Source organism: Alosa alosa, chromosome 15, assembly GCF_017589495.1.
Source record: "Alosa alosa isolate M-15738 ecotype Scorff River chromosome 15, AALO_Geno_1.1, whole genome shotgun sequence".
Classification (NCBI taxonomy): Eukaryota; Metazoa; Chordata; class Actinopteri; order Clupeiformes; family Clupeidae; genus Alosa; species Alosa alosa.
Genome location: NC_063203.1, coordinates 12,549,582 through 12,561,919, shown reverse-complemented (window position 1 = coordinate 12,561,919; position 12,338 = coordinate 12,549,582). Strand labels below are relative to the sequence as shown.

The 12,338-nt window shown below is 43.1% G+C and overlaps 2 protein-coding genes across 3 annotated transcripts in view; one reads left to right on the top strand and one right to left on the bottom strand.

Annotated features, from left to right (window-relative positions):
* Window positions 1-12,338, top strand: part of mtus2b (microtubule associated tumor suppressor candidate 2b) — a 46,942-nt gene that overhangs the window by 25,420 nt on the left and 9,184 nt on the right. For both annotated transcript variants that reach the window (XM_048263972.1, XM_048263971.1), the window contains exons 7-10: window positions 5,016-5,082; window positions 5,888-6,102; window positions 7,312-7,417; window positions 9,268-9,341. In XM_048263972.1, the coding sequence (XP_048119929.1) occupies window positions 5,016-5,082; window positions 5,888-6,102; window positions 7,312-7,417; window positions 9,268-9,341 (462 nt within the window). The remainder of the gene's footprint in view (window positions 1-5,015; window positions 5,083-5,887; window positions 6,103-7,311; window positions 7,418-9,267; window positions 9,342-12,338) is intronic.
* On the bottom strand, window positions 9,512-10,899 carry LOC125307851 (solute carrier family 22 member 7-like). The gene has a single exon (XM_048263981.1). The coding sequence runs from the start codon at window positions 10,441-10,443 to the stop codon at window positions 9,586-9,588; it is 858 nt and encodes a 285-aa protein (XP_048119938.1). The 5' UTR covers window positions 10,444-10,899; the 3' UTR covers window positions 9,512-9,585.

The window sequence follows — 12,338 nt, the reverse complement described above, 5'->3', positions numbered from 1 at the left end:
TTTCTCAGTATTTCCAAATCAACCCCAATGCACCCCCTATGATCATATACTTGATCAACCTCCATCATTTAAGGGAATTATATCAGCCATATATAGCAAACTGATGGCACTCTCACACTCTACTCTTTTTGATGTAAAATCTCAGTGGGAAGGGGAGCTGGGGGAGCCTATCCCCGAGGCATCTTGGGAGGCCACCTTAAGCAGAGTACATAACTCATCAATTTGTGCAAGGCATGGACTATTACAATTTAAGATTGTACATCGCATACATTGGACTAAACTCAGATTATCCAAAAGGTTCTCGGATGTAGATCCACTATGTGATCGATGTAAATGCCACCCGGCATCACATACCCACATGTTCTGGTCTTGCTCAAAGCTGGACTACTACTGGACTTCTATCTTTAACACTATTTCAGGCTTCCTGGGTCAATCGGTCTCACCATGTTCTGTTACTGGGTTATTTGGTATTATGCTCGAGTCCAGTAAGCTAACTAAGGCACAGTCTGACAGCGTTGTCTTCCTCACCCTCGTCGCTAGAAGGCTGATTTTGATCAAATGGAAAGAGAGCAAACCCCCAACATTTACACACTGGATCAAAGATACCCTTTATTTTCTTAAACTTGAAAGAATTAGATGCTCTTTGAAAGGATCAGCAAATAAGTACAATAAAATATGGGGACCTTTCTTAGACTATGTTAGGGAACAAATCACATTGCCTGACTCCCAGTAGAATGAGCAGAGACATGCTTTATATTTTATTTTATTTTTTTTTATTTGTGGAGGTGTATACAAGCTCCGTAATGTATAAGGCAGCAGTGTTAACCTTACTGCAGTGATGGTTCTGTAGACACTCCCTTCCCCTCTCCTTTTTGTGTGATTTTTTTTGTATACTTGTCTTCCTCATTGTCTTCCTTATTATGATTTTATATTTTATTTTATTTTATTTTTTAGTTTCTCAATTTTTTATTATGTCAGTGTTTGTTAGTGTTGTCAATATGTTCAATGTAAGAATGTCTTCTTGAAATGAACAACTTGCCATATCCATGTTGAACTGAAATAATGATAATAAAGAAAATAAACAAAAAAAAAGAAATAATAAACAGAAAAATAGAATGAGACTTCTTTCATCAATTCAGTGGTGGTGTCTTATACTTAAGGGACATATTTATTGAAGTAATCTAAAAGTAATCCTAAAGTAATCAGATTACGTTAGATGTTTTTGGTAATCCAACTGATTACGTTACTGATTACAAAAATTGCCATGTAATTTGTAGTCAGTAATGGATTACATTTCAAAGTAATCTGACCCAACCCTGTTTATGACTCAGATTTAAGAGTCCAATAATGTAGACAGTTTTGCATTATTAACTAGCCGTGCTAGTTAGAGTGTAAAGATACATTCATGCTCTGTGAAAAAGCCAGTAGCCTGCAGGATGGAGACATAAGGGAATAGTAAATGTTATTTAGTTGTATGGAATGTGTGCAGTAGTTGTGTGTTGATAAAACTCAATCTATTCCAATCTGTTGTTGTCACTCACAGGAGCCATCAAAGTTTGAGTCATCTTCAGGATGCTATTTCCTTCCAGTTAGCCAACATCCCTATGCTCCGGTAGTCTCCAGGCAAAATGTCCTGAGCTTAACCCAGCCGGAGGAGCTCTCTGCTGGGCATAATGAATTTGATTAGCCTCCATCCCCATCCCCAGGCCCGGGAGGCTTTTACTGTGATTGATCGGCCATCTCTGAGCTCCTTAGCCACACCCAGAGCCCATGCCCCTAGCTGAGTGGTTGGGGTGACAAAGACGTGAGCGTGACGGTGGTTGGGCGTTGGTCATTGAGTGTTAAAGAAAGCGCTGGAAGATTGTGGCCCATGTTGGTTTGGTTATGGTTGTGGTCATTTAATTTGAGTGCATGGGGAAAGGTAACATTTCAGTCACACTTACCTGAACACTGATATGTTACTCAATGAAACATTCCTATTACACATTTAGAATTTTGTTCAGTAGAACAAAAATCTCATTTGACCTGAGACATTTTGATTTTCGTTTTGATGATTAATTGGTACAAACTATAAAGTAAAGTCCGCACACCAATCGCTCCCAAGCAAATAATTTTTTTAAAAATCTATGATGTTTTGGGGCAAGCCCTTCTTCAGACATTTTATGGTACACACTTGTTATGAAAGCTTAGATATAGGACTTTTATTGTACTGTTCTATAGTAAATGTAACTGTAAGTGCAACGGAAATGCATTGCTCCTGGTGTAGGTCATTTCCCAGTGCGCTTCGTATCATTCCCATGTTACAATCATCATTTAAGCATGTCTGCCTTTGTTTGTGGTGATGTTTCAGAATGGATGTGTGCAGGTATGTAAATGTGGGCACACATATTCCCTGTGGACCCTGAGACAGAGAGAGGAGGGGGAGACATGCCGGTAACTCAGTCCTATATTGATCTGACCCCTCCCCCAGCCGTCTTTCCTCTGTTCCCTCGTTGACAGATGAGCCTTAATGTGCGTGTGTGTGTGTGTGTGTGGGGGGTGGGGGGTATCTAAGTTTTACATCAAGGGATATTACAGGATAGTGTGCACATGTGTGTCTGTGATAAATGTGTGTGAGTGCGTATCCGTGTGTGTGTGTGTGTGTGTGTGTGGTGTGTGTATGTCTGTGTCTGTGTGTTTGCATGTGTGTGAGTGAGGGAGGAGAAACAGAAGGGGTGGCTCGAGGAGAGAAGGCAGAGCCAGTGTTAGTCATTGTTCCAGGAGGGCACCACATAGGACACACACACGCACACACACCAAGACACAGAGGTGAGGCTATTTAAACTGAAGCATCCTCTCACTATTGCTATACCTCTCCCTCTCTTCCTCTCCCTCTTTCTCTCTCTCTCTTCCCCTTTCTCGTTCTGCCTCTTCCCCCTCTGTGCTGTTAGTGTCTCTCTCCCTCCCTCTCTTGCTTGTGCTGTGTGTGTGTACTGTGTGTGTGTGTGTGTGTGTGTGTGTGTGTGTCTCCCTCTTTTAGCATTTGTGTAAGCAGAGCCCTCCTCCCCTGTGCTCTGGTGCTGGTTGAAGCCGTCTGCTGGCCTAGCATGGGTCAGACATGCTGTAGCCAGAGACTCCACCCTCCCTGCTGTCTGGATGCCACGGTAACGGCGGCAGCAGCATCAGCACCACTAGCAGTAGAATCTTAGCCGGCAACAAGAGCCGAGAGCTGGGGAGGATCTCCTTTTTGATTGTGTGGCTGGTCTGTGCGTGAGTGTCAGTTTCAGCAGTGTATGTGTGAGTCTGTATATATGCGTGTGTGTGTGTGAGAGAGAGAGAGAACGAGAGGTCGAGAGGTTTGTGTACATGTTAGCTGTATGTGTTAGCTGGGTGAATGCTGTTGTGTTGAGTCATCTTACTATCCTTTGCAGTCCGTGGGTAAGCTTTGTGCCTGTCTAGCAATGCAGACTGCAGTATCCTTACATAATATTGCTTGAGGTAGTGGTATCAGTGTGCTTGTACTGTCTACGTCTAAGTGTATGTGTGCCAGACAACATGTGGTTGTGACACTAAAGCTTGAGCTATGTAGTGACTGAACACAGATCTGGTTCTTGGAATGCTGAAGGGAGTGATTTGCAGGGCACTGTGAAGTGCTTATTGTGTGGATTGTATCTGCTTTCCCACTCAAGTCTTCCAGTTGTAATCTTCCACAGTGCTCCTGCTGCAGAGAGTCTTTAATTGTTCCCTCCTCAATAAACTCTGTAATTGAAGTTGTAAATCTTTGAGCTCCATGTGAATGCTTATGGAGTCTCTTAAACTCAGTGTGAGGTGGAGTTGGGTGTGAAGATTGGATTTCGGATTGTGTCCTTGAGACGGAGTTTGTGTGTCTGTGTCTGTGGCTGTGTGTGTGCGTAGTGTATGTGATCATGAGTGGTGTTGTGAATAACAGTTAGGAAAAAAGCAGATGAGGTCTTGTGGGGAGAGGACAGGTGGAGCATTGTGATTTACAGCAGAATACCCAATGTTTTAGATTGGGGAGAAGCAGACTCATAAGCCCTCTCTATAGGTGAAGGGTCATCAGAGTGTGCAGAGCCTATGGGATCGTGACCTGAGAGGTGTCAGTGTGGTTGCCATGGAGCTGATGCTGGCCGTGCTTAGACATTACTGAGTCATGCTAGTTTGTTTACTGTCACTTGATTTGGATTAGATGAGCAGTTAGCAATGCATCGGTAAAAATGATCGTGATACATTTTAGCCCGAGTTGATTTAGAAATATCATACTAATGAGATATTGTTGAATTAATGGTTTAAGGAATATTTTTACTGTGGAACTTCATAATGACTTAAGTTATGATATTTACAATCAATTATCCCATTATTCCATTAGTATTCCATAAAAATAATACAAGAAAGTCAAAATATATTGAAGAATATGAAGTTCAGTGTCTAGTTTAGTGTTAGAATATTGAATTACTCACATGGGTTATGGGAAATCACTGCTTATGTCTGTGGTAGTCATGGAAAATATATGGGGAATCAATAGTCATAGATCATGTGGTGTAGTTGGTCATGTGGTGTGTTATAAGGAGTGCTTCTCTGGACTGTGAGTTAGTACATCCATTGTCAGGAGATTACATCATAAAATTGATGATGGCATGCACACAATGTACCCTCTGTTAAAGATGGGGGTGGCACGCAACCAAGCCTGCCTTTTTAAGGTTTCCCTTTGTTCAATGTTATTGTTTTAATATTGCCTATGTGTCTCTTTTTACTAGATGGAAAAGATAGCACCCAAACAATAATATAAACAAAAACATCAAGTACCCAAGACAAACCCAAACAAAAACCTCAAGTGCCTAATATCTACCCAAACATAAGATTTTTGAACCTAAACAGTAATGTCTGTATCTGTGTGTAGTCTACACAAGTTTCACTTCACATGACTAGAATACACAATGTTAATGTGGATTGTAAAGTTATCTATGCATTTTTGTCCACCGTAAAAATCCAAATCCCTGCATCATCATGTGTTGCAGAGTGAGAGAGCCAGCGTGAAGGAGAGGGAGCTGTCCCACGAATTGGGTCGGATCAGGGATGAAGTGGGTAAGTGTGTGTGTGTGTCTGTGTGTGTGTGAGAGAGAGAGACATGAGTCATGCAGTAGGTGCACTGAGACAGAAGGACATGTATTATACATAGATGTTAGACATGGCTGCTCCCCTGAGTGCTCTGAACACATCACAGAAGCTTCCAGAAGGTACAGTATACGTCAGGGTCACATTGTAAATGAAAAGGCCCATCTGTCAGGTAACCGTGCATTAATGTGTGCTGGCAGACAAGCTTTGGCATGGTTGTTCACTCTTGTATTCTCCTTGTTGGCATCACCTTGACTTTCATTCATTCTTTCTTTCTTTCTTTCTTTCTTTCTTCTCTGACATGTCCTTGGTTTCTTTTTCATTTCTTCACCTTCTTCCCACAGTCACTTATTGTTATTTCCCTCCATTCTCCATCACTCGCTCTATCCCCCTCTAAGCCATCTCTCCCTCACATCTACCATTTCACCCCTCTTTCTCACTTTCTCTCAAATTCTTTTGACTCCACATCCCTCCCTTCCTCATCTCACCTTCATCTTTCTCTCTCTCTTTCTCTCTCTTTCTCTCGCTCTCTCTCTCTCTGGATGAAAGTTTCAGCCAGCAACATTATTGCCAAAGCTCAATTGCACACACGTAAAAGGACAAATAATGTTGACCAGAATCCCCCTCATCCCCCCCCCCTCTCCCTCTCTCTCTCTCTCTTTGCCCTCTCTCCTCTGCCCTCTCCCCCTCCCCTATCTCTCTCCCTCTCTCTCTCCTCTGCCCTCTTTCTCTTTGCCCTCTCTCCTCTGCCCTCTCCCCCCCTGGCTGGCACTAGCCTGCAGCGTGGCCCGTTGGGAGCGCCTGCGTGGGGAGAAGCAGCAGCTGGAGGAGCGCTTTGAGCAGGAGCTGCGGGGGCTGCGTCAGCAGCAGCAGCTGGAGCTGGGCGCCCTGGAAGAGAGGCTGAGCTGCCAGCACCGCAGCCACACCCACCGCCTCCAACGCCAGCAACACCAGCAGCTGGACGAGCTGCGTGCCCAGCACCAAGAGCAGGTGACCACACACACACACACACATAGTCACACAGACAGACACAGACACAGGGACACATGCCACTCAACACTGCAACCACTGATCATAGACTACATACTTTGCTTGTGCGTGTGAATTACCAGGTGTGATTACAATGTGATTTATACAATCTGTCAGCTGTCTGTCTGGTGATTTGTTTAATGTTGTTTAATGTTGGTGTTTATTAGCTGTCTAATTGGGCCCTGTCAGGGGACTACAAATGTAAATTAGCCTAAGCTACTGTAACTGTGGTACAATACATAAGCATGTCCACCTGATCCTGCCCAACACAGCACAGGTCACAAAGCCACATGAACACCACGTGTTGCACACTGCATTTAGGTTTCAGCAACTCAAGAACACTTTGGACAAAAAAATATTTTACTTGCTTTACCCAGTGCATGGACACACACACACACACACACACACACACACACACACACACACACACACACACACACACACACACACACACATACACACACACACACACTGTAGAAAGAAACCTACTCCTGCAACCTACTACCTGTAGAACAATTACAATATAGACCTTCAGTGACATTCTAAGCACTTTGAGAACAAATAGTGTATGATACAGAATGCACGTCTTGTAACTGTGGAGACCAAAGATTCTAGAACGGAGCTCCGTTATATGTCAATTATGAATCAGAGCCGGTAGGGCTCTGCTATGAATTAAATTCTAATTCTATGATGCCACCCATTCAACATTTAAACTGTAAGTTCTTAATTCTATGACAGTAGCCTGGGCTCCTGTTTGCAGTCATGTAGCCTATATGCTCCAGATGTGTTTACTATTTGTTGTATTGCCAACAATGAAACATAGTCGAATATCAAGCTCAAAATCACCAGGGACACAAGCTAAGTACAAATTTATTCGATCTACTGTACACAGGTCAACCAAACACATACACTTAAAAGGTCACTTATACAAGCATACAGCAAGGATAAAAAACCAAAGCATCCCATAGAATTACATTAGAGAACTACATGCTCCCATAGAATTTAGAAGCCAGCGATATGAATCATGGATATTTGATACCTGTTGGATCTGGTTTTCCGAGGCTGGATATGGTTATCCAAGCCTGGATCTGGTTTTCCGAGGCTGGATTTGTGTTTTCCGAGGCTGGATTTGGTTTCCCGCGGCTGACCGTGTCCCTCTGTCTCTGTTAGGTTGAGGAGATGACTGAGAGCCATGAGGCAACACTGCAGGAGATGGAGGAGACCCACAACGCCACCTTGGCCACGCTGCAGGATGAGCACGCCAGGACCATCCGCAGTGAGTCTGCCTCCTCTGGGCCGATCTAAGCCTTAGGGGAACAGATTAAATGCTTCAGATAGCAGCTGTGTCCATCCAGTCAACATATGCCATGGAGGCTGCAGAGATTGGAGATGGCGTAGACTTGATAACAAAAATGACATCCACTGACATACTCTCCTATTACTCTACTGTATTTTAAAATACAGTTGGTTGTAATGATACATTGCTGAAATAAAAGTATATGCCATAAGGTTCATTTATAATTGTAGAGGACACACACACACATGGTTCGAATTACGGGGGGTATTGCGGGGGTCCGTACCCCCTAGATGAGACTTGGACCCTCACAAAAGGGATAAAAATAATAGTTTGGGGGGTACTGAAAAAATTAATAAAATGTAATGTTATCCAATAATGCATGTAATTAAATGCAGTATTACCATCACATACCAGCAATTCAGGATATAATCTAATGAAATACGATTTTCAAACCCTCACCCCCATTGGACTATAAACATTTCTCTGGTACGTTCAGACTGTGTTATTTGCTATGATATAATACTGATGAATTAAACCAAATGTACAGTGTAGGCTGCAAACGCCTGATATGGGTTAACCAGCGGTGGCCAACTGACCATACATTTGTCTAATATTTCACTGCCTTTGTAACATAGTGATAGCCAAACATCGAGTAGCAAGATCGCTATGGTTTAACCGGAGGTCTCCCTTCCACTCAGCGACCACGACCATCGATCGCTGCTGCTTATCTTAAAAATCAGGCCTACAATCACACGCCATAGGAGGAGTTCCATAGATATACTGACACGGGGAGAGGTTTAATGAGGCGATTTATCATTTTGTGCAATTTCATTCTTAATGTCTTAACACAAGGGAATCTGCACTATTATTCAGGGAATTTCCTTTTTTAAGCAAATGCCCATATTTGCAACTTTACCTGCAGTTTGTTTGAAACGCTATGTGAACATATAATAATCAATTGGGCCTGAAATGTCTTTCCTCGTTGCCATTATTAGAGATCAGCCTTTCTTAAAAACGTATTGCTGCACAAACGTTTTGTGATATAACACCAGGCGCACAATGCACTAGGCTACATTATATGAAATGCCTAGGCTAAACAACGTGAAGATATTTTTTTCATTTTCATTTTTTTATTTGCTTGATCTTTGGTAGGCTTTGGCTAAATGAACGAATTAAATGAACCAAAGACAGGCCTTGTATTAGGCTAGGTGAACTTGGCTATTAAACGGAAGACTTTCTGTGGCCCATCTGTAAACAATTCTGGTTCTTAAATTTAAGTAGTATGTTTGCCATTTCCGTGCTATTGGTCTATGCATTTCCAGGTTTGCATTGCACTGCTATACCAAAAAATATTTTTTGACTGTGGCGCGCAATTTTACGCACGGGGCGCACCTTGAAACAGTGTTTACCCAAATTCAACCCTTCCCATAAAGTGTAAGGTATATTGTGCTTGCTACTATGATTACAGTACTTTCTTTTAACTTGTCGGCCAGCCAGCCACAGTCATATGACCTATATTTCGAAGGAAAGTTGACTGTGAACCACAAGTGTGAAATCATGTGTGTAAGCCTAATGGAGAGTGACGTCACCAGTCGAAATAGCTGTACCCCCCGAAGCTCACGGTATAATTTGAACACTGCACACACACACTACCTCCTCTGAGGGAAAATGTAGTATTTTGTCTCTGTAATGTAAACTGCTGACACCACAATGAGGGTTTGCCTTAATGACGCTCAGAGGATAAATACTGTCATGAATACACAGAAATATTGAGATAAGTGTTAATTCTTGCTTTAGTTCTTGCTAAATCATTGTTTCCATCCCCACAGATCTGAAAATGGCTCATGAGCAGCAGAGGAAGTCTTTAGAACAGGAATTTGAGAAGCTTAGACTGTCCCTGCAGGTAAGAGTCAACAGCTCAACTCGGTAGGTCAGAGTTCAACATAAAAGGGTGGCTTTTTTACAGTTATTCATTCATAGGGAGAGAAGGGTAAAGGTTTTCACTCGCCCAGTGAAACAATATAGTTATAAATAAAACAAAAAAAGGTAATAGAATAGTATAAGGTAATAGAAAGTAGTATATCATATAATTTACAGTATATGAATGTATACGTTGTGATTAACTCTTGACCATAACCTGTCTTAACCTATGGGAGGTACAGTATTACTCTACATATCCATGAGAGCGTGGCCAACACCAGTTGCGATGTGACCGTAATAGTCAGGTACCTCCAGTCGTTGACCAGGTACGCGATGCCCGAGAGCAGCACGGCCGCCGCGGTCCAGTCCAAGCTTATCATCACCGCCGCCAGAGTGCGGTGGTCAATGTCCACCCACTCCACACACAGCACAATGGAAATGATACTGATGCCAGAGATGGCCACGCCTGAGAAGAAGCGCGTAGCGGCAAACATGGCAAAGTTGACGGAGAAGGCACTGGCCACAGCAAAGAAGATGGACAACAGGTAGGAGAACAGCAGCATGCGTTTGCGGCCGTACCTGTCGCTCAGGGTGCCAAATATGGCGGCACCCACCATCACCCAGCATCGTTTGAAGACAAAATGGCGACCAGAAGATGGTCGGGTCACTTTGGTCATTCCCCTCTGGTCACAAACCAGGTCCCACTCGGTGGCCAGCGTGCTGATGAAGGAACTGTTGTCGAACACCCAGCCACTCTGGCATGGAACTGCAGGGAGGTTAGTCGCATTGGAAAAGTTGCTCAAGAGGTGGAACTGTGGCTCGGAGAAGATCTGACAAGAGGACATCTCTCCGTCCTCCTGCGGTGGAATGCTCACGGTCAGTCTCTGCTCCCGGGTCAGATTCTCCAGGCCTCCTTCTGCTTCCAGAGCGCTGATGTCACAATGGTGGGATGGTACCGCAGCTATGAAGTTGTTGAGCAGGAAGTGGAAGGGAATGGTCAAACGAGGAATGACCAGCAAGAGGATGACCATCGCCTGGTGTCGCCCAAAACCCCCCAGTTCCACCAGCAAGTTCTCAAACTTCATCTTTCCTTCTGGTAATGTAAAAAGCCCTTCGACCCTCTCTCAGACTCGGTTGTGAAGCGAGTGCCTGCTTGCACTGTGGAACAGTCCTCTGTCCTGGGCAGTTCAAGAGAGCAGAGTGGTTTTCATGAGGCGTTTGCTTAATATAGCAAAGACTATTTATCCAGGGTAAAATGAGTAACTAAACCATATGGGATGATATAATCATTCAGTGGCTGTGTAGTTCATTAATACATATTTTTAACACACAACACAGTTGTTTTTCTTGTTTTTCGAACAAGCCTTTCAACCCTAACACACTATTTCTTCAGCACCAAGAGTGGAGAGCCTGGATTTTAATATAAAACTCAAGTAAAGTGACTCACTAACATAAAGGTAATGAGTCCTACCATTTTTAGGTGTTATAAAGACATTGTGCAGGCGGTAATGGAAGTTTCTGCAATATTCAGTGTTGCCCCCCTTTCATCCTCTGTCTGTGTGTGTGTGTGTGTGTGTGTGTGTGTGTGTGTGTGTGTGTGTGTGTGTGTGTGTGTGTGTGTGTGCATACATTAGGAAAAGCAGATGAATGATTACATTTTGTCCAAAGTGTCTTGACCTGTTGACCTGTGTTGTGTAGGGCAGGATCAGGTTGTAAGAAAAATGTTGCAAAACAAGTGCTTTAATCCAATAACATGCAGTAGCAAGGCATGCAACGATACAGTGACAGTACACGATTACCTTGGAAATACCAGTGTCAAAGTGAATGCTTAAACTACAAAATGGCACACAATATATACAAAACATATCATGAGGATCTGGACACCCGCTAAAAGAAAGGGTTGGCTTCACTTTCTTCTTGGTAACTCACTTTGTGTCAATTACAGTAGCTAACCGTTTTGCTGGAATTATCAGTGACGGGAATTACAATGTGGATTGTTAATTAACTTATGGCAAATACTGTCTGTGTGATGGTTTCACCCAGACCTCCTCCTGTGGCTCATTTTTATAATTGAAGGCCGCCATTTGGCTTTCCTGTCTCCAGACTTTGAAGGGCTGGAGCAAAAACTTACAAGGTGGACGAGCTCACATCAATAAGGCAAAATGAATCTAATGGATTTATTTTCAAAAGGTATTGTCATACATTCATGGCACCTTAGAAAATTGAACGCTTTACTTGACAGCATCGACATAAGAGTGACATGACACTGTCATGAACACATGACACTGTCATGACACATGAATCCTAACCCTAACGTTCTGACAAAAAACGAATGACGAATGACAGAAGCGTTATGTTATAAACGTTTATGACTTGTTTATGACAAATTCATGACAGTATCATGTCGCTCTTATGTTGATACTGTCAATTAAGTGTAACCCATATAACTCCCCCTTTCATTGCCCTGTACTAACATACTGCATGTTAGCCTAGGTGCCTGGTCACAATTTTGAGGTTCACCTCTGTGTAGTGTGAGAACCAGCATACCAACTCATCAGCTGCTTCTAAGGTTGATATTATGGAGTCAGTGCAATAAGACGAGCCAGTAGCTGTAACCTGTGGTGTAGGAAGGTGGTATGAGGCATTGGCAGGACATTAAACCTGGGAAGGGGGTATTATACTATCATAGTCTATGAACTTGTACTTTCCAAGCATTTGGAGATGAGCACCTCCCGACCGTTGCGCTCCTAGACAAACAACGTCTAGCTCTGCCACCGGTACGCTCAGGCCAATCCAAACTTTTCTCATCTGTTGTTCCTCGTTGGTGGAACGCGCTACCAGTTCCTACTAGAGCAGGGATATCCCTCCCCATCTTAAAAAAACTCCTGAAGACCCAGCTCTTTAGAGAATATCTCCTCTCATAGCACTACTTACAACTAAGCTAATTACTAATTCTAGCGCTTACCACCTGACTAGAACT